At 37.0% G+C, this 22745-nt stretch overlaps 2 protein-coding genes across 3 annotated transcripts in view; both read right to left on the bottom strand.

Annotated features, from left to right (window-relative positions):
* Positions 1–5522: 5522 nt before the first annotated feature.
* Positions 5523–22745, bottom strand: part of LOC149076971 (uncharacterized) — a 59683-nt gene continuing 42460 nt past the window's right edge. For both annotated transcript variants that reach the window (XM_089244698.1, XM_089244697.1), the window contains one exon: positions 5523–6830. In XM_089244698.1, the coding sequence (XP_089100824.1) occupies positions 6279–6767 (489 nt within the window). In that variant the 5' untranslated portion in view covers positions 6768–6830 and the 3' untranslated portion in view covers positions 5523–6278. The remainder of the gene's footprint in view (positions 6831–22745) is intronic.
* On the bottom strand, positions 20150–21313 carry LOC149076972 (uncharacterized). Its single transcript, XM_089244696.1, has one exon. The coding sequence runs from the start codon at positions 21013–21015 to the stop codon at positions 20266–20268; it is 750 nt and encodes a 249-aa protein (XP_089100822.1). The 5' UTR covers positions 21016–21313; the 3' UTR covers positions 20150–20265.

Below are 22745 nucleotides of genomic sequence, written 5' to 3'. Positions count from 1 at the left end.
AGGGCCATCTTTATAAGTTTGGGTTAGAATCCTTTATATGATATCCGTGAGGACGAAAAGAGAACTCGGTGTTATGATAAAATTAGCGATTCAATTACTACCGTTAACTTGTCCCTCGAACATTCGATTAATCTATTTATCTTTCTGAATCTATTTGTCTCGGTATACGCTATAGTTAATTGAATGCGATATTCATAAAACTGCGGAAATTCTAAGCATGTGTTATTACGGATTTCAATCAACACACAGTTTATTTCCCCCCTCATACATTTTCCATTTGTATATAATTACGTTTCCAAGGTTTATATTATTGGTTACCACTAGATATATTTTTGAGTATTCACAATGCATCAAGACGTATTGTGAAATGAAGTTTAAATCAAAACAACGAAACAACTTGCCTAATAATGATGTGAGTTGATTAAAATTTATGATCTGATCCTATCTGGTAATTGCCACGTTGATGTTGATTTGAGTTGTTTCTGTTGGACTAGACGTGGATCATCAATACTGTGAGCCAAGAAAATGAAGTCAGTCTCAGTGGACTTGATATGATCATTTTTATCCATATAAATATACATTTTCTTCTAAGAAGTCCAATGATATGCGGATGACAATGCCGAGACGCTTTGATCTTAAATACAGTCAAACCTCGCTACGACCATACTCGATACAACGATAAATCCCACTATAAAGATATTTTTCCAGATCCTATTTGGAATTGCCTCTAGTCTAGGGCCGGGGCTCTCAAACTGTGCTCCGCCAATCTTTGTCAGGGACACCGTAGAGTGGCGGCCCGACAAAAATTTATCGAAGAGTTTCTTTGTTATACTGCTGGGGAGCCACGGATAAGCGTTGATTAGGGTAAGGGATGTCTCGGGTGGGAAAAGGTTTCAAATCCCTTGGTCTAAGGTTAAACTCCTGATACAATGAGATATTCCCTACTACGATAAATCTCTCTATAACGATATTTTTTGAAGAGATTTTGTGAAACTGTTCCGGCGATATTTTTTAAAATTCACTCCAAATCACCTTCAATATATTTTCAAATTTTTCACCAGTTTTGTTCTTTCGAGGGTGTCTAATAACACCCCGTTATCTCTCCTTGTCAACCCCTTGAAAATGTTAATGAAGTTTACGTGAACCTATTTTCTGTGCAATACACGAAAGAGTAGTTGTTTAATGAACTACTTTACAGGGTTGAAACAACTTACTAAATTTTATTCATCAACAAAAATTGAAATGTTTTTGTTGTGAATGAACAATATATATAGTAAATGTGCATTTTATGGTGGTACTAACAACGCCAATTCAGAATAGATGCCAACAACAAAATAAATTTGGCGGTGTTTGCTGATAATGCTACCTCTCAATGTAACGATAGCCTCTCTACAGCGACATTTTGTTGGTCAGCAGAGTATCGTTACAACGAGGTTTCACTGTATTGAAAAATTGATTGAGAAGCACTACTCATCGTTCGGACAACTTGGACAATCCAACACCTAGTCCAGGGTCATACGGAACACATACACGGCACATTCTAACATGCACCAATTCGTCAGAATTTCCTCAGAGGATAAATACAAGTTGCATGCGCGGTACAGAAGTAGTAGTAGTAGTAGTTCAGGACCGTTGCCAGAAATGTCTTCGGTGGGGGGGGGGGGGAGGAGAGAACCGATATTTCCAGGGAAAAGAGCTCCAAAGTGATAGAATAAGACTTAATTATGTTTTTCACATACATCAATATTTTTCTCATATTCTGGAAGAAATATCTGCCCAACGGCCTCATAGTCTTGACTAAGTCCAATCGAAAGCCTATAAGCCATTGTTAGGGGTTATTCAGGGTGTTCGTGAGCTTAGATGAAAAAAACAATCGTCTTTTTTTTATTAACATTATTTAGTTCTGAATGTCATTCAGTGAAGGGGTCAGCGGCCTTCATCTTATTGTCAAAGGCTTCCGTCTCATTGACACAAAGCGTCCATGGGACATAAGGTTTAAAACCTCTGATCTTTGTGATATATCTTATCAGAGAAGAATGTGAGGAGTCACTAAAACGAACCGATTAAGTAAATTCCTTGATTTAACAATCTCTCTACAGAAATTCCTGCCCAAATATTGCGGTTGATATCAACGTTTTTCTTTGATTTAACGAACTGAAATGTTCTTTTTCTGATTCGTTGAATCGGGGTTCGATTGCAATTAAAACTCCCATCATTATTCATAATGATTTCTACATAAATGCCGATGGGGATATTCTTAGAGCGCCATCTATTGCTGAGAAACTTATGATTAAGTTCCGTTTTCAACCGAGTCATGTATGAACGACTTTTTAAATCTGATTTTGTTTGAAGAGCCGAAAAGAAAAAAAATTTAATAATTTAATTAAAACAATGAAATAGTTAAGTACGAGATATCGTGCAATCACGAACATTTACGCTGAATAAACATATACATTTCTAAATATGAGCAACGGTCAAAAACACATTGTAGTCATTAATTAAATAAAAACAATGTTTCTTTATTACGTGACACTAATAACACACATGGATTTTATAAGACACAAGGTTATCAAAATTGAACTTCACCAAATCAGAGGATTCCAGAGAGAATTCTATTGGTACAAATGACAACAAATTTGGTCGACAGATACTTTAAATCAGTGGTTCTAAAAGTGTTGCGTCAATGAACCAAGAACTAACGTGGGCCGCATCAGTGAACCAAGGGGGTCTCACGAGAAATTCTTCATAAATAAAAACGTTCAAATTAAGAAATTTAGTTTTATTTTTTACAACTTAAATAAAAATGTGTCTAAACAAAAAAAATGTCTTTACTCAGCTGAGCAACTTACCATGTATCATATGGTGTAATTTCATGAAAGTCCACTTGTGCAATAATCAATAAATCAGATTGATGTGGGTAGTTTGAAATTTCATGATGAAATAGTTACGCCAACTAAATACTGAAAAATAATTTGATTTCATTCATCATTCATATACAAATCAAAACCAAGAGAAATGGGCATCGGATAAAGTGCTTTTTGGTGCACGTTTGGGGTCGTCTACAAATTTTTTGTCAAAAACCTATCTCATTTCAAAAAGTTTGGGAACCACCGTTTTAGATGATGCACTTGCTATTAATTAAATGGGGGAAAAAATAGTATCAAAACAACTTCCGATAGGCAATCGACACAAAAAAAAAAAATCATTATAAACATATTCAATGTGTCTTTTCTAATACCTTTTTTTCTATTTAACATTTTCACATACACAATTCGGGGAAGGTCGAGTAAATTTCTAGCATGTCATTCCTGTTTGGTCTACCACAGTGCTTTGTATTGGCAGGTCCACCGAGAACAACCCGCAACAACATGAGACATCTGAAGGACAACATTCGTCGGCATATTCTTGGGATTAGATGCGGAATGAATTGAAAATAAACGCCAGTACTTTTTAATTTTTTTTTTTAAATTAATAAATTACAAACGAATTAACTGAAGTTTCTGTTGTTCGTGTTTAATATCATTCGGACCAGTAGAACGCCCTCCACAACCCTCTGAGTTGGGGGAAGTATGATTTCGATAACCATGTACATAAAAATATATTGAACACAAAACAAAAGCTCAAACATTTACTAATGTACGAGAACAATTTGGACGGTGAATTGGGAGATTAAATAATAAAATATTTGATTTTTTTTCAAGAAAATGACATTTCATTCTCCTTTGATTAATTTTTTTTTGTTCGAAAAGATGTGATTAAAATGTAAATCTCACGTTTGAATAATGTTCTCCCCCCTCCACTTTATTTTCAGTGTTCAGAATAATATATATTTTAATATCCGTAATGTCTTTGACGGAACAATAAATCATAATTTCCTTTTTCTCCATCTAACCCATGGATATCTTCCACGCAAACACTATCAATTTCTGAAGACATTCATTTGTGAAATAATCGTTTAATACCTCATCGATCTTCTTTTGTTACGAGAAGAACGTTGTCGGTAACCGAGAAGCATAGCTGTAATCTGAAGCTCAAAGAAATATTCAATGATTTTATGTACATTTTAAAATTTGCATTATCAGATTTTATTTTCAATTTATGGTATGAAATACACCTGGTAAAGATGTGATCGTGTTGATTGAGTTACAAAGGTATGTGTATGTACATTATTTTTGTTCCTAACATTTCGTGTGAACACATGGTGATCTTATGAACTCACAGTTCAAACTTTAAGGAGTGAAATGATGTAGCAAGCTAAAATAAAAACTTTTCTGTCAAATAAATTGCATGAGACTAACCGTATTTAAGCTTTGATGACCTAATAAGATACTATCATATGTTATTAGTTGAAAATAAATATGGAAAAAATTATAAATTTTTCAATTACAGCATTCATAATGTCTTTTTTAGTTGTGGCTTGGCACGCGTTGAACGTATTGAAAAACTTTTATCACTCAGACGTCGTTTTTCTATGCATACAGAAAAAAGAAAACAATGATATCTACATGTGAAAAAAAATCTAAACATTTTTATTAATGTTTTTGATGTTGTTTTCAACTAAAAGCCCATTCAAGCTCTTTGATTGGCCGCTAGAGCCTAACGGCGCCACTAGTGCCCATCTGTTCATGCATTCTTTTAATTTAAAAAAAAATAGTTTTGTGTGTACCATGAGTTCAGAATCACTCTGTCTATAGTGTATACAATAACATATGCGTGCAAGTGCTCATTAAAGCTTTACGCAAATTGGAATTCTTTGTGCGTGTATGTTCTCGGTATAATTCTAAGTGATCCGAAACATACGAAGATTATGCCGCTTTGGCTGGAATTTCGTGAGAAATCAGAGTACACATTCTGAATGTGCAAAAGTAGAGTGCATAGTTATATAACAATTACATAACTTACATAAAATTTGTAGGTTTTTTTTTTTTCATCCTTGAGGCTATTTCATCGGTGTGAGATTGTGGAAATGCTGCCTAAAATTACAGTTTAAAAAACAGGCTGGTACTGGAATATTGTGTAAGTTATACTGTGAATGAATTTTTTCTATAGTAAATTCTGAAACGTTCAATAATTGCCAATGTATAAGACGTATATTTTTTCCTTAGAAAAATAGGTTTCAAAAACAGATTGGTTTTTTTTTCCACTGACAAGTCTGGCATTTTCAAGTATGCAAATTTTAAATAGGTGATTTGTATTTCACAATCTATAATCACACAGTGGAGAGATTTCCATTGTTTCCGGATGTATGGAACCTCAAGAACGAGGATGGACTTCGATACGTCCTATGGCATCGGACGATTTTATTCCTTGAGAATTATTAACAAAATCATTCGTCTTCACGAAGTGCAGTCACGAAGTGAGTAGCGTGTAAAGGCATATACACACTACTCTGACGTGATGTGATCTAACGTCAAGTATATAAATGAGATGGGTGGTGTAAATGTGATCCTACGTCACGTCAAAATAGTGTGCAGTACCTTGAAGATCATTTTCAGTGGACGATGTCAGATGTCGTGTGACTCAACGTCGGTAAACCAACCTTAAAAAGCAGTTCAGCAACTGTGTCTCAAATCTTTCTTGTTTGGGGTCTAAAGCTATTTTAAAATGTTATAAAAGTTTAGCTTTTGTAGTACCATAGCATAACGACAGTGAGGGTACAACGGAAAAGAATTGGCGAGAGAAACAAATTTTTGTCAAGACAGCATACGAACTACGACGTAAAATTCTCCACCGTTTGTCTTTGCAAAAGATAGGGATGAGGTTAAAGTACAATCCACAAAACCTGGTATCTGCAAACCGGGTATAAACACTGAGCGAAATGCTCAGAAGTCAGTGTGATAGAACAGTGGTGCTTTCGACTCTTCATGCCTATTGACCCATTCCTCCCAGATAGACCCATGGGATGTGTCGAAGTCCAGGCTGGTTTTTGGAGAAATATACCACAATCTGAGGTTGGCGCGAAATCAAGAAAATATTATAATGGTATGAGCTACCAGGAATTAATTAATTGTAATAATAGAGAAGTCATTGTATCCAAATTTCAAACTGTGAAAGCAGCATATTTACACGATTATTTGTACTTTTGGCACAAGTTGCCTAGCGGATTGTCTGTCGGATTGAATTGTTTTTTACAAGAAAAAAGATATGCAGTATAGTTTTTTTCTCTTCTTACGTCATATAGAAATGGATCTTAGAATCGAGGGGGGAGAATTCTTGGAAGTGTGTGAGTGACATACATCAAAATTTTAGGAATAGTCCTAAAGGATCGGAATGTGATTTCACAGTTTGCTCTCTATATCGACGGTGGTAGTGTCTGGTATGATGAAGCTCGAAGTGTGTGGTAACTCTTCCCCGAGACACGACGTTGCTTCGTAATTGGAATTCTTCGGAACGGAAGATCTCCTCCTCCTGGATACCCGGAAGAAGTGCTCCCTTTGAACAAAGTCCTGAAACAATCTAGTCAGCCTCGCCTCGTACCTTTCCGTTCGTATATACTTGATCAGAACCACCGTCATTCCTATTATATACAGAAGCAGCACCACACTTATATAGATGATGGCGTTTGATCGGCTGTTTGCGTGCATCTCGAGAATTGCCGCATGTCCAGGTGATATCGTAGACGTTTTCATGATGAACACCAGCGGTGGTCTACCAGCTGCAACCGTAATCGTCTCCAGGTTGGCAGTGGTTGTGGTTTCTGTGACCGCCGCGAGAAGCGTGCTGTTGACAGCGAGAACGAATTCTGACACTGGATCGTGTGAAGCCATCGCCACATGATGGTTTTCAGCTCCTTCTTTTTGCCCTGGAACTTCTATCTTTGGTTTCGGAACCTATTGATAAAAAAATTAGAAATTAATGACAGCGAGGTATGGAATAAAATTATCCAAAATATCCACTAGTATTTTAAAAACGTACACATTATTTCTGACTGTTTTGCCGAAGGTTTAGGTAGTACTGTTAGCACTGAATGTGTTTGAATGAACGCGCACAAAACAAAAAGTCTCTAGGCATGCTGTGGCAGGGGTGGCCAACAGCTGGCCCGCGACTAGGTAAAAATACTGTGTACTAAATTGAAATCATGGTCATTCTTTGAGTTATTGGTTCCAACCACACATTTATTATCATTATATTCATCACTTCATTATTTCTAGGAATGAGAATAATTTACTATGTTCTCACCATATTGCGTTTTTGAACACACAAACTGCTCTTAAGGTTTGGAATTGGATATTTTCCCCATTTATTTCCACCTAGCTGTAAAACAGGGTTTGGTGAATTGAAAACAAAATTATCGCCACACCGAGTTTTTCTTCAAGTAAAACCAGAGCAAAATAAATTTTTTCGATCTCTCAGAGACTTAATGGCCCCTTTTCATGTTAATTGGCACATCATTGCGAAATCAGAAACTTTTGTGTCATGTGCTTACACTTTGCTTTAGAAATCAAATATAGAAAACTTTGGGCACCAATAACGATTTTATAGTCACCATGACCTGCCTGTTGACCACCACTGATCGTTAAGACCACCACCACGTTGATATTGTGCCGTTGACGAAGGGAGTTCCACTCCTGAACACCATGATTATTTGTGCATGGAGATTTAGTGACATTCAAAGTTACACCAGACTGGTACTTCTTTGAACCGAACCACCGACATTCTGGTTAAAGAAGGTAATTAAAATACATGTATCGTAAATCTGATTTTCGCGTAATCTTGAGGACGTAAAGTAGTCTTCCGCGCGTGGATCTTTTTATATCTACAATAGTTTGTTTGATCCACATTACTTTGGTACCATTTACACTTGGTAACATCACGTGTTTACTCACTCCGAGGGGTGAAACACTATCCACGCAACTGGCTTTTGACACTCTTTTATCCCGCTCTCCAAGAACCTGTGCGAGTCTACCGGTGCGTAAATCAATTTTTCAAGCGTCTATTCAATCCGTTGCCACATAAGTTGCCGCTATAGGTGGGGTGCCAAGAAAACAATTATTGCAGAAAAATTTGGAAAAATATTATCCGACTAATTTTTTATTTTGTTGCAACACAACCAGATAAACGATTGACGTAAGCCGAGTTTTCAGGCTCAATCTTTTTTAGATCCTATTTCTTCACAGTCTAATGTTACCATAGTGCGGTTTATGCACCGGAGATTTTGTCCTGCTGCTGTCCGCGACGCTGCAGCTAACCATGTTGTTAGGCCCTCGAATACAAAGAAGTTGGCTATCCGTGCCCTATGGCATAGAGAGAATCTCTTCATCTGTTGACAACCCAAAGTAGCCCTTGCAGAGACTATATCCAACACCCAATCGTGAATAGCGTCTTCGAATGGAAACCTGCTCATTTCGGACCATAATAGACACGTTTCAAAAATGTTCTTACGACACCTGCTCAACGCCCTGCCATTTGGCCAGTAAACACAAACTCCTTTTGGTTTGCTGTAATATCGGAAGATTGAACTTGAACAACTACAGATTGGAGCGGTATCTTCATGTATATTGGTTCTCATTGGCTCCCGATTAAAAATCCTACTATTTCATACTTACATACAGGGTGGTTATTATTAGAGTTCCCGTACGCTGAGTAGTAATCTACAGGCAAATTTTTAATTTGATAATTAAATTTGCTTAAATTTGATATCTTAATGAGACCATAGGAGAGGGATTTATGGAATTAAAAAATAGTTCAATCTTTGATCATAAGTTGAATAAGTAAAGTTTTTGTATTGAAATTTTCCCCCAATGGAATACCTCCATCAGTACGGGCGCTTCATAGGTGTGAATAGTGTCAGTATACTGAACCTATTAAGCGCCATATAAAAGGTATACCCAGCACTCATTTTGCACCATATTTTGTGATTCTTTCTTTCAAAAACCAGCGAAAGTTTCTGAAGAATGAGAGGCGTATTTATACAGTTTTTCCGGCTGTGGGCAAACCCAATTTTTCCTCCCTTCTCTCATTCTAGTTTACTTGAAAATTTATTCCTCGAATTCGCAGCACTGTGCTATAAGTGGCTTAGCTCCCCCCCCCACCACCCCCATAAATATGCTTGTGTCTCTCAGTCATTCTTTTGGTCACTTACATGCTAGCGCACTCTTTTGTTCACTTACATGCTTGTGCACTCTTTTGGTCACTTACATGCTTGCGCACTGTTTTGGTCATTCACATGCTTGCACACTGTTTTGGTCATTCACATGCGTGAACGTTCTAGGTCACTCTTTTGCTCACTCAAGTTATTGCATACCCTTTTCCTCACCCACGTGCTTGCACAATCTTTTGCTTTTTCTTAATTACTTGTTTGCAAACTCTCTAGGCCGCTCACTGACCCTAGTCTCTCAATCTATGGGCAAAGGCGGATGCGTTCAAAGTGTTAATATTTTCCATCTGTAGCGATAACTTCTTTGTAAATACTGTAGGTAAGCAAAAGGTTTCTTCGATGCCTTGGGTACCGTTACGTAATCGTTTCACTGTATTTGCTGCATATCTTTTCGTATCTGTCGATTAAATACGGCAAGAAATTTTTTGTTTTGCTATCTTATAGATGTGAGCTAGTTTCCTTCGGAATTATTCCGAACTGGAATTAATTTGCTCTTTCCCGTTTAAATTGGAAAACGTAAAAGAATTAAAATCACCCTTCTCTTGACGTGACAGCTCTGGAAAGCTTAATTTTACTAAATATCGAGCATTTAGTCCCCACCGTTGAGAAAATGTTAATAATTGGATCGCTCTCTCACTCACTCACTCTCTTGATTCCTTTACTTCAGTACTCTCACTCTCTCTCTCTCTCATCGTACACGAATTTTAGTTTCGCTGTTCGCGGAAAGTGATTAGAGATAAGGCGAGATAAGTTCGCAGTGTCTGCTTTTCCCGTACAATTTAATAAAAATGAAAGCGATGGAACTCGAAATTCAATAACTTGCTTTTAAAAAGGAAGAAGCGAAATAAAGCGAAAGCGAATAAAAAAAAAATAGTGAAGAAATAAAATGCTCTAATAATAATATCGTTTCCCACGAAAAAAAGTGATTGGAGCGACGGAATTAAGTTCCGGTATGTGATGGGAAATTTAAGAGCCTCGTATTCAAGCTGTAGCTCTATGTATATGTATATATTATTCGCCTTCTTTTCACCCCATCTAATAAATAAAAGTTTGAAAAAATTTTCCAGCGAGATATTCAATATAATGAACCACCGCCTTTGCATATTTTTCAATCGAAATTTTTCTGGTAGTTTTGAGATAAAAATACTGCCATGTTGAGAAACTTTTCCTTTCTGATGTAAAAAGAAAAAAAGCGATTCTTTAATAGATTGAGAATGTGTATGATGGAATTTGGAATTTTTTTGACTCGGAGTTTTTGTTTAGATAGTTTGAGTAATTTAAGATCCTTGCAGGATTATTCAGGAGGTTAATTATTATCTCGTTTTAATTCATTTTCTTTGCAACCAATGGCAAAAATCGCTGGAGGTCTGTAGAGATCACTTTGGGGACTGATTTTATGTGATATTTGCTGCATGTCATTTATGGCGTTTAAATGACTCTAGATGACAAGAACGTTTTGGTTAATGTATAAATGCTAAAGCCAGTTGTGCTTTAAACTATTCCAATATTGTTACTACTTCAACAAACACCAAATCAGGTCATATCGCTATATTGCAATTTACTGCCATTAATGAGTTGCAGTGGAAATAAAAGCGTCATCTATCGGTGGTAACCTCAAGCTCGTTGTAGGGAAACATTGTTCTTGCTAAAAGAAATGTTCTTGCTAAAAATATCTTGCTATCCATATTCTTCCCCATTTTCGAACCTGGGATTTGACGGCAATCTTCACGGTGGTAGACTAGTATCTTACCACCACGCCACTAGGGTTTAATCTATTCCAAATGGATTTAATTTGTTTTTCCACTGTTGAAAAACAAATGTGAAAATAATAAAAGTGCCCTTTTCAGATTTGACTATGTTGGGTTTTGGCGTTTAGTTGTGCATTACCCCGTCAAATCATTTTTCAGTTTTTCTGTTGTTCTGGCAGAACATTCGACAGAGTCGGAATCTAGTGGTGGCGTTGTTCTGTCAGAACGTTTTTAGTTTTGCTTTTGCTTCATCAGAGCATTGTTTATGACTTTACTGTTATTCTGAGAATTTTACTGTTAATTCTTGTTTGAAAATGTTATTGAGAACATTTTTGTTCAAGAGCATTAGGTGACTTCAACAGCTTATATGTACCACAGGAGGTTCTCCCTCCGAGTGGCTAACACATAAATCTAAAAATGTGGAAAAATCCGAAATTGAGTTTAAATATCCCAACGTAACATAGTCTTTGCATTGTCCTTAAAAAAACTTGTCACCACTTAACCTTATGGTCTAATACGTGGAAACTGTTCTCAGCATACCAGCAAAGTTCTCAAAAATGTTCTGCCTTTCAAAATAACAAAAAATTCTCATCAATGTTCTCAGAATAACAACAAATTGACACCAATGTTCTCAAAAATGTTCTCAGAATAACAACAAATTGACACCAATGTTCTCAAAAATGTTCTCAGAATAACAACAAATTGACACCAATGTTCTCAAAAATGTTCTGACAGAACAGCAAATCTCAACAATGTTCTGAAGTAGCAAATTTTTTTAGCGCTAGAAAAAATTGAGTTCAAATTTTTGTCGATAGACGGATTGATTGATTGATGAGCGCTCACGCCCAGAGCTGTCAATAGAGAGAGCTGCACGAAAGCGAATTACCTAAAATATGCAAATTAGAGTCCTAAAAAATGCAGGCTGTACAAATACAAATGCAACGCCACAACAAGCAAAATACCCAACGAGGTGGCTGAGAAAAAGATGCCCATAAAAATATGGATATCATATATTTCAAAAATATAGCAACCCAATTAAAATGCAATTAACAAAAATTGTAAACAATATATACACATGATAAAATATTATACAATGCCCATAAAGGATACGTATGGTTGTCTTATTCTAAGTAGGAATAGCTTCTTGATTTACCCCAACATGTTTATCGTATTTCTTTTTAAACGTGTCAATTGTGGGTAAGCTATTCCATTTATTAACAACCCTATTAGAGAAAAATTCCCTGCGACACCATAGCCTTGCATTGCCCCTCACCAATCGAACAATTAACAGTTCATTCACTTTCCTGTTACTGGTTCTTACGTAAGGCTCTTTGTGTTGATATTGGTGAAATTGTTTCATTTCAGCCACGAATCGCCGGTTGAAGTTTTACGTACGTATCAGATACAGGTGAGATCGGAAAGGCTCGGGTCCAATTTTACTGTCTGAACTAGTATGCAACCCCCCCCCCTCTTTCGGTAAAAATTTGAACCATTTCTTTTTCTGTACCAAAAACAACTCCCCTCCGTTAGAGGGGACTGGACCAAACTTTTTTGCACACAAACAGCATTCAAATTCCTTCAATTGTTATGAATTTTTAAACAATTTATGTGTGTGTGTGAATTTTTAAACAATTTATGAATTTATAGGACACATTTCAGATTATGTAAAAAATGGAAAAAAATCGATGCGTCGACACACTAATGAGCTCATTTTAGATACGTTTAAAATTATATTGATGAAATCACATTAATATTAACGAATTTAAGTGTCGTAGGTATTAGTTAAATTTTTGATTGCTTGATGAGATCAATATGAGAATATTATCAATTTAATTATTTACAAGAATGTTAAAGAAGTCTAGACAGGGGTTTATGCATTTATTGACATACAAAAACTAAGGAAAGATATGAATATATTTTCCATGTTAATATATAATGTTGTTTCATTGCGGGAAAAGTCTCTTATAAGACAAAAAAAAACAAAACAAGAAGGAAATCCCATAAAATGATTGACTCACGTCAACACATTAATGATTTTCTTCTTCGTTTGCTATTACCGATAACTAAATTATCTTTTACTTCGAATGAAGTCTGATGCAATTAGCTACGAAAGATAATTAAGGCGAAGGGAATATCAGAAATAAGGAACGAGATTATTTTTTTGCTTCATAAGAATTACTTCGAAGCGAGTCATAATTATGTTTGTATCAGGTTTTTTGCTTTTGTTTCAGCATGCTCAGAGAATGGTTTAGGTTGCGATATTTTGGTGCTTTATGACCTTCTTTTTTCGGTAGTAAGTTGAGAGAAAAAAATTCAAGAGCGTCAAAAATTAAATGTAGTAAAATAATTAGTCGGATATTTATAGAGAAAATCGAGAGAGAGAAAGAGAAGCGAGCTTTCTCTTCTCAGAATCGTAGTTTAAAATGTGTTATCTGCGAATTCTTTAATTACATTTCGAAAAACGTCTTAATGATGTAATGGAAGGAAATGGAAGTAGAATTTTTTCTTTAAAACTCACCATTAGATGATTTCTGAGTAAGTCGTTGCATAATGTTATATTTAAAATAAACAAAATATCTATCTATATATATATATAAGTACATATATATATAAAATTGATTTTCTGTCTATCTGTGTGTGTGCATCTCAACGAAAGGAAAACAACCTTTAATGCTATATTTATGAGCGTCTTGTGATTTGAAACCGGAATTTATTTTAGATGTTATTTTTCTGAAACTTTTCTCCCCTGGGGAAATTTCTGTTGGGATTTAAATTAAATTACGAATAAACTCTAGGTTGGAGAAACCTAAGGAAAGGCGAGATTTTCCGATCAATTATACAGGTTTTATCGATCATCACGTTATCTTTTAAGATTTATCCCTTGTTACATGGAATATCAATAAAAATGAATTGATTTATTGTTTCTAATGGGGAAACCATGAAAGTAAATAAAGTAATATTGAGAGATTGTCACGTTGTTATCGAACATTTACATTCTCTGAATAATAACGGAGAATAATAATATAATATTATTATTCGGATCATGCCAGATGTCTAGATTATTTTCGAGACAAATCAAAACAGAAAAATCTCTTATTGATGATGCTTTTAGTATGCATATCAATTATCTTAGTTCTATCATAAGGAAAGAAAGATAATAATTAGCTTATCTTGTTATTTTCATTAAAGAACCAGTGACATCTATATATATAAAATTGATTTTGTGTATGTAATCCGTCCGTGTGTTCTCTATACAAATATACAATTTTAGATCTATCGTCGCCAAATATTGCATATTTATCAAATGGGACCCGACTTGAACTATAGGCTACTTTAAAAGTTCGTCAAAGCAGGGCAAATGCCCGAAAAAAACGAAAAACTGCCGGAACTGACGGGCAACAATGGTTTCTGGGCTTCAACGATCACTTTCGGAATGTTTACTTTGGTCACCATGGTTCAAAAACAATGCGTTCCAGACATGCATATTACTTTATAATAGTTTGGCATTTCTTTAATGCTGCAGTGTTATGCATGTTAATTCATGCCTTTGTAATTGTTTGTCACTTTTTCAATGAAAAGTGAATGCAATTGAAGCAAACTCGGGCAGCGCCGGATATTATAGCTAGTGTTTTATATATTGATTTTAATTTCTGTCTGGGTGGCCAGCAAGTTCCGAGAATTGTTTCTCTTCCTTATGTGTTTTCTGCCCTTCCACAAACTATTTCCTCTTATTTATGTATTTTTATCGCCGGCCCGAAAATTGTTTTCCTATTTTTCCGGTCCTAAATTATATTTATATTTCTCCTTTTTTTTTTCCAGTCTGCAAGTCATTTTTTTCCATTCATGTATTTTTTGCAGTTCCGCAAACTATTTCTTCTATTGCTTGTCCGAAAATCATTTCTCGTTTTTGTTTAGTTTTTCGTTTCACAAATTGTTTCCCATATTTATTTATTCTTTCTGGTCCGAAAATTATTTCTCCTATCATTCAATTTTTTTTTTTTGGTACACAAATTATTCGTCCTGTTTATTTTATTTTATTTTCCTGACTGACTGAGGTAGATGCATTTTCCCAGGGCGTACCGAGTATATAGAGCCTCGTAAGCTTCCCCGTACGAGCTGAATGAAGAAGATATGAAATTGTTTGTATGCGATAGTTGGGCGTGTGAGTGTACGTGTATGAGACGTCTGCCAATAGCAGACTGCTGCACTCAGAGATTCAGTATATATCAAATCAATTGAAATCATTTTAGGAAAATATGAAATCGGGAAGATGTGGCCTACCCTTATAGAGATTCGGAAGTTGCAGAGCTTCGAAGGAGGTGAATTATCAAATTGAGTAAACTCAATGCATTTTATTGACTAGGCCTATGATATTCATATGAAATTACAGGATATAACTGAATTATCTGAGCTTGACAAATATGTTGGAATCCTCCACCCACTGGTTAGAACAGAGTACATATATGTTAATTTTAATGAATTGAAATAATTTCTCCTATTTATTTTTTCTGGTCCGCAAATTATTTGCTGTAGATATATGCTGTATAAATCTACAATTTTTTGCTAGTCCACAATTTTTTTTTTCTCTTAAGGGGTCTCACGACCCTTCAAGTCGAATTTTCAAAAATGACTTCAAAAAATATTTCATTCAATTGCAAATAAAATACTTAAAATTTCGTGTCAATCGGTTAATTTGTTTTCCATAATAAAAGAAAGAAATACTGAATTATAGTGTAAACGTATAATAGAAAAAGCACTTTGAACGCGATTTTCTCAGATTGCAGTTTTTGAGGTCATCCGTAAGATTGAAAAAAAAAAAATACTGCCAAAAAATTCTAAAGTTTTGCAGAAAAGTTTAGCCATTGACTAATGGGAAGTATTTTGAATGTTGAATTCAGATTTTTGAAATTTATATTTTTTTAAACTTTAAAAATTCAATTCTGAAAATTCTAATGAATGGTCAGATATCAAAGTCGGAGACCAAAAACTGGAGAGACCGCAAGACACCCAGGCTGTGTCGTAAGTACTTTGGTCCCCAGCCGGCCATTACACTAAGACACTGATAGCTTTCAATTGCTTTTCCACTGATTTTCAGTGAGGAATTAAGGGACAGCACTACAACTTCACAGTTCACCACTACAACTAAAAACGTCAAATTTTCTCTTCTTTCTTAGCGACCCCAGAGAGTTAACATGGTCTACGTCCATTCAGGGGAAATCTAATATTTCATTACACCACTTGTCCATTATAGATCTGGGTGGGGGGGGGGGGCACCTAGTCCCTTCCAAACTGAAATTATTGTATAATGCATACGGACTACGCAATACTTTGGAAAAAGTAAAGAAGTTGTGTTCTTGTAGGGAAAAAAATTCAGAGTGAAAGAGGGTCTCAAGAAGATCCCCTATCTGAATCTCGTATAAGCTATTTCAGTAAGAAATTCAGCTCTGTAGGCGAAAAGAAAAAACAACACAATTTTCATTGAAATGCTGAAATATGTTAAATATATGCTCAAAAGATGCGAAAATATTCTTTAAAATCGCTGAAAAATATAGAAAATACTATATCGCATAAAAATAGCGAAACATGCAAAATCATAAAAAACCTGCGAATTCATAAAAATCATAAAAAACATGCGAATTCATAAAAATCATAAAAAACATGCGAATTCATAAAAATCATAAAAAACATGCGAATTCATAAAAATCATAAAAAACATGCGAATTCATAAAAATCCTAGCCGTACTCATAACTATCGGGAATTATGAGATGCATCGGTTGCGTGTAGTTACAGAGACATATCTTACACAAGGGACGGACTTTATTTCACACAACATCCTATATACATGACGAGAAACGAACTGCGCAATAACTAGAATAATCACCTGATGGCGCTTTGAGCGCGTACATTAATCCTCGCTCTGAGGAAGTGGCTTTCTTTTCCACACGTCGGCGGCGACGCCACAGACTATCCCCCCAGTGAGCGAGCGAACGCTAATGTAGGAAATACAAGATTGACATTCACATATTGATGATACAAAATTATAACAAATAATAACCAATGTGCATGTGTGTATAAATACTTGCGACAGCTGAGAATTCAATATTTTGCTAAGACGAATGAAAAATACGAATATATACGATGTTAACATGTTTGCAATGATTTGAAAAAATAAATAATGTAAATTAACACTTATGCGAGAAATGCGAAAATAATATGTACACATATGCGAAAATGTAAAGGCATAACACAAGAATATAAATGGGTGTAAAACATATGCAATCAAAAATACGAAACAAATCGTTCTGGAAAATGAACTCTTCGTCCATAACGAGTTGTTACTGTTTTTTCTGTCGTTGACACTGGACTTTTGGAGTCCTGTTTAGAACTGATCTCATTTGGTAGTTCGGTGACTGCAGGTGGTTCTCTGTCATCCATGGCGAATGCAGGTTTGACTCTGTCAATAGACACTGAGATAGATTTACCATTTACTTTGATTACAAAAACTTTGTCGGTCCTTCGCACTACAGGATATGGTCCAGTGTAGGGTGCGCTTAATGCAGGTCGAACTTTGTCTACGCGTAAGAACACATGAGAACAAGATTTTAAGGAAGGATGAACATAAATCTTGAAAGTATTCTTATGAGATGGAGATATGGGTGATAAACTCCTCATGAGCGAAGACAGCATTGATGCATAGGTAGCGTCTGGTGTAGATTTGGACACCTCATCTGAAAGTAGGTCAGATGGCAATCTAATAGTGGTTCCATACACCAGTTCGGCACAGGTAGCTTGAAGATCCTCCTTGAAAGCGGATCGTAGACCCAGGAGGACTATCGGAAGCGATTCTGACCATTTGGTATTGTCGTGAGCAATGATGGCACTTTTTAGGGTGCGATGAAATCGCTCGACCAGACCATTGGCAATTGGATGATATGCAGTGGTTCGTATGCGATCTGTTCCTAGTAGTGCTGCGAGCTGCTGGAAGAGATGAGATTCAAATTGAGTTCCACGATCTGTGGTCACTGTTGAGGGACACCCAAAACGACTGATCCATGAATCAAAGAATGCTTTGCAGATGGTTTCGGCGCGTATGTCCGGTATCGGTGTTACTTCGGGCCATCTTGTAAATCTGTCTATCATGGTAAGACAGTAGATGTTCCCGTTTGATGGTGGATAAGGGCCTATAATGTCAATGTGCACATGTGAAAAACGAGCGTCGGGAAGTGCGAAGGTGCTCAGAGGTGCTTTTGTGTGCCTCTGGATTTTCGATCGCTGGCATGATTGGCAGCAGCGTACCCAAGCTGTGATGTTTTTGTTCATGTTTGGCCACACATATCGTGAGCAAATGAGGTTTTTTGTTACAGCGATTCCGGGATGCGATAGATTGTGAAGGTGGTCAAAAATCAGCTTTCGATACGAGTCTGGAACGAAAGGTCTGGGTGAGCCAGTTGAAATGTCACACCATAATTCACCATCTGTTAGATGACATGGCTTCAGTTCCAGCTGTAGAGATGTGTTGTTACCCTTCAAAATTTCTTTCAGTTCCGGGTCGCTTGATTGAAATTCCCCGAATTCTTTGAAATTAATGTCCTTAGAACCAGTTATTGCGTCGATTTCGATTCTTGACAGTGCATCTGCGACATAATTTTGAGAGCCTTGGACGTGACGGATATCGGTTGAATACTGGGATATCAAGTCCAAATGACGAAGCTGTCGCGGCGAACATTTGTTTGGATTTTGCTTGAAGGCATAAATTAGGGGCCTCTGATCTGTGTAGATAATGAACTCCCTGCCTTCGAGCATATGCTTGAATTTTTTTATAGATGAATAAATTGCAAATAGTTCTCGGTCGTATGCGGACCATTTGTTTTGACTTTTGGACAATTTCATAGAGAAGAATGCGATGGGTTCCCATTTGTCGGCTAATTGCATGAGAGCACCACCCACTGCGACATCTGAAGCATCTACCCAAACACTTAATTTAGCTCCAGGAAGTGGATGTCTCAGGAGTGTGGCATTTGCCATGGCATCTTTGGCCAAAGTGAACGACTTTGTTGCTTCATCGGTCCACGCGAGTTGGTCGTTGGCACGAGCAGAACGAGGTGATTTTTTATTTTTATGACCTTCGAGAAATTTTATTAACGGATGTAACAAATCGGCAGCTTTCGGAATGAAACGTCGATAAAAATTGTACATACCGAGAAATCTTCGAAGTTGTGTCAAGGTCGTTGGCTGTGGATAATCCAAGATACACTGAACTCGATCTGTCAGAGGTTCGATGCCGCTTGTAGATAGCCGGAATCCAAGGAAGTCGATGGTTTCTTTACCGAAGTTGCACTTGGAGACGTTGACGCAGAGTCCATATTCTTGAAGTCTGTTGAAGAGAGTCTTGAGATGATGGATGTGTTCATCAGGATCTTTTGATGCAATCAGGATGTCGTCGACGAATGCGTAAACTCCAGGAAGTCCTCTGGTCACTTCATCGATGAATCGCTGGAAGGTTGCAGAAGCGTTGCACAATCCGAATTGCATCCTGGTGCTCTCAAACAATCCGAAAGGTGTGCATATTGCTGTTTTGTGGATGTCATCAGGATTTATTGGGATCTGATGATAGGCTTTTATGAGATCCACATGGCTGAAAATTTTAGTACCATGCAGTTCAGCAGTGAAATCAGCAATGCAAGGAATGGGATATTTGTCTTTTAACGTTTGTGCATTTAAAGCACGGAAATCTCCGACCGGTCGAAATTCCAAGGTACCCTTTTTTGGTACCATATGAAGTGGTGAGGCGTAATTACTCCTCGAAGGTCTCAAATGCCCCAGTTGCAGCATGTTGTGAAATTCCGATTTCGCTATTTTTAATCTGTCTGGAGCTAACCTACGAGGTTTCGCCACCACAGGCGGTCCTTTTGTGGATATATGATGGATGGTGTTGTGCTTTACTGGTGCATTTGGATTAGGAAGTTTAGTGATCTCCGGGAATTCAGAAATCAGCTTGTGATACGCCGAGTCACCGGTAATCGTTTTCACCGAATGAATGCACGTTGCGTTTGAGACGCGTCCGGGACGTTTCAATTTCGTTTTCAAGTCACGTAGGAACTTGTTGCGAAGGTCCGGGACTAAGTCGAAATAATGAAGGAAGTCCGCACCCAGTATAGGAGTTGACACATTGGCGATGTAAAATGGCCAGGAAAAATTTCGTCTCAAGCCGAAATCCACGGAAAGAATACGTTGGCCGTACACCTCGATGGATGATGAATTCGCGGCTGCGAACGCTTGAACAGGCCGTTGTTTGCGCTGAGAAAGGCTTGCCGGCAAGATCGAAACATCACTGCCCGTATCAACGAGGAAAGATAGATTCGTTTTCATGTCTTTCACAAACAGGCGACGTGACGTAGATGGCAAAGAGCAAGTCGCCTCTACTCTTTGCTGAGTTCGTTTCCCGAATATTTGCAGGGAGAGACACATTTCTTGGCATCGGTGCCGAATCGTCGATGATACCAACACTCGTCGCGATTTTTCGATCTGCTACGCTGTCGCGAGTAGCGATTTCGGTACGGGCTACGACTTCGCCCTCGGGAAATCTCGTCGATTCGCACATGGAGCTTTTCGATTTCCGACAACAAACGTTCCTCGATGGAATTCGCGGAAGAGTTAGAACAGGCACTTACCGCTTGTGGTGCTACGTCCATGACGCGATCGGCGATTTCGGCCGCTTTGTCCAACGTTAGTGGTGTGACTGCAGCCAGGATAGATTGCATAGATGTTGGCAAATGCTGAAGAAACAGTTCCAACATGAGCTCGTCCGGAACGCTGTGTGATTCCGCGCGACGCCGCATGACGCGCAAAAGTTCACTTGGACGACGATCACCGAGTTGCTCCCCAGTGAGAAGTTTCCGTATCTCTTGCTGTGACGATTCACCACTGCGCTTGATTAATTCCGATTTCACGTGTCCGTAGGGATCTGTTGCAGTTGGATTCGTGATGACATCGCGGATGACGGAAGCTGCTTCCGGTGGTAGATGGGCCACTATGTAGTTGAATTTTGTGCGACTGTCCGTTACCGGTTTCGGAATCCCCAGTTCGAAAGTTGATTCGCACATCAAGAACCACAGTGTAGGATCGGCGAAATTGTACGGTGGTATCTTTACCGCTGCCACGTCCGCCATGCTTTCGCTTTTGCGTGGGCGAGAATGTTCAACAGCACGTGTTGTTTCCGTTGAGATGCGTCCGCTGTTTCTTTTTTTAGATATAATGTCTCAACTGATGATCAGACTTTCCAAGGTCACCATTATCGGGAATTATGAGATGCATCGGTTGCGTGTAGTTACAGAGACATATCTTACACAAGGGACGGACTTTATTTCACACAACATCCTATATACATGACGAGAAACGAACTGCGCAATAACTAGAATAATCACCTGATGGCGCTTTGAGCGCGTACATTAATCCTCGCTCTGAGGAAGTGGCTTTCTTTTCCACACGTCGGCGGCGACGCCACATAACTATCAAAACACACATCTCTCTAACATCGAATAAATTACAAAATTAATTCGTAGCGTTTACTTCATTATGTGCTCATCGTGTACCGAACTTCCATTTCAAAGTCATGAAGAAAAAAATCAGACGCCATTCCGTTTCTTTCAGAATTTTCACATATATATTTCGTACCATTATATATTTCTTTTCGTATCATTGTAATCCGAAATAGTCACGATATCCACACGAGGCGGAACTTGCATTAAAAATCATAAATAATTTAAATATTCAAAATCTGCAACATTCATTGCGTATCATTTCCATATAATGCGACGATATCGCATGTAGGAAAACACATTATTTATAAAACACATGGATGGGCGTTGGGAATATTTTCCGAGTATGAGAATCAAAAAATGTGTTGAAAGTAAGTAATAATTTGCATAAAAGAATCTGAATTTGAATTTCAAATATTAAAATAAATGCAGTGTTTTATTGTTTTTTTAAGATTATTCGGATAATGGAGCGTTATTGTTTATTGTTTTTTTTGTGTAAACTGTGCTTACAAATCAAATGAAAGATTTTTGGTAAATATGTTTTAAATTAATTATTAGAATTATTTTTGTGATAAATGGGAATTGTATAATCATTTATTTTATTTTATTTTTCATACTCAGAGTGTCGCATAAATTCGTAATTAGTCAAAAATTTATAAAAATTGAAGGAATTGGTATACTTGAATGAGGCGTACACGAAAAATTCATTCTCATCAACGGGGATTTTATTTTGGTACAGGAAAAACTTTGTTCAAATTTTTTTCGATAGAGGACACGATAAATCTGTCCGGCAGAAGTGATTGTGTCAGAACCTTTCTTCAATCTCTTCTGTGTCCAAAACGTTCGTAAAGCTTCAGTCGGCGTTTCACGGCTGAAGTAAAAGAATTTCACCAATATTGCTTTCTCCAGCAATGTCAACATCATGATGAAACCTTATGCAAGCACCAGTAACAGAAAAATATTGAAATGAGCAGTATAGCCTGAATTTTGTAGGACTCGGATTTGCACATTTAAAGTAATTTGCTTTTGCGCAGCGCCCTCGAACGACAAAAAGTTGAACAAATTTTTTTCCCCCTGTACCAAAAGAATATAGTAATAATATCTTTAATCGCAAATATAACATCAAAATATGTCAATTCCTTCAATTTTTATGTATTTTGAGAAAGTTTACGAATTTATGAGCCACTGTGTTTATTCTTTATTACTTTATTATGTGATGATTAGGGTTTGCTTTCGTGCAGCTTCATCTATTGACAAAATTTATATTTTTTTCTATACCAAAAAAAAATTCCCCCCACCCGTGAGAATAACTTTTTTTCGCAAACCGTATTCAACACACCAATTCCCTAAAGTTTTATGAA

Source organism: Pholcus phalangioides, unplaced genomic scaffold (genome assembly GCF_987345545.1).
Source record: "Pholcus phalangioides strain wild (caught in Gottingen) unplaced genomic scaffold, Ppha-v1.0 ptg000015l_1, whole genome shotgun sequence".
NCBI lineage: Eukaryota > Metazoa > Arthropoda > Arachnida > Araneae > Pholcidae > Pholcus > Pholcus phalangioides.
Note: the sequence above shows the minus strand (reverse complement) of the source record. Positions and strands in the feature narration are given on the sequence as shown.

Bases quoted from the DNA above. Each gene is read 5' to 3' on its own strand.
- LOC149076972 (XM_089244696.1), bottom strand. From the start codon at position 21,015: ATGGCGGACGTGGCAGCGGTAAAGATACCACCGTACAATTTCGCCGAT.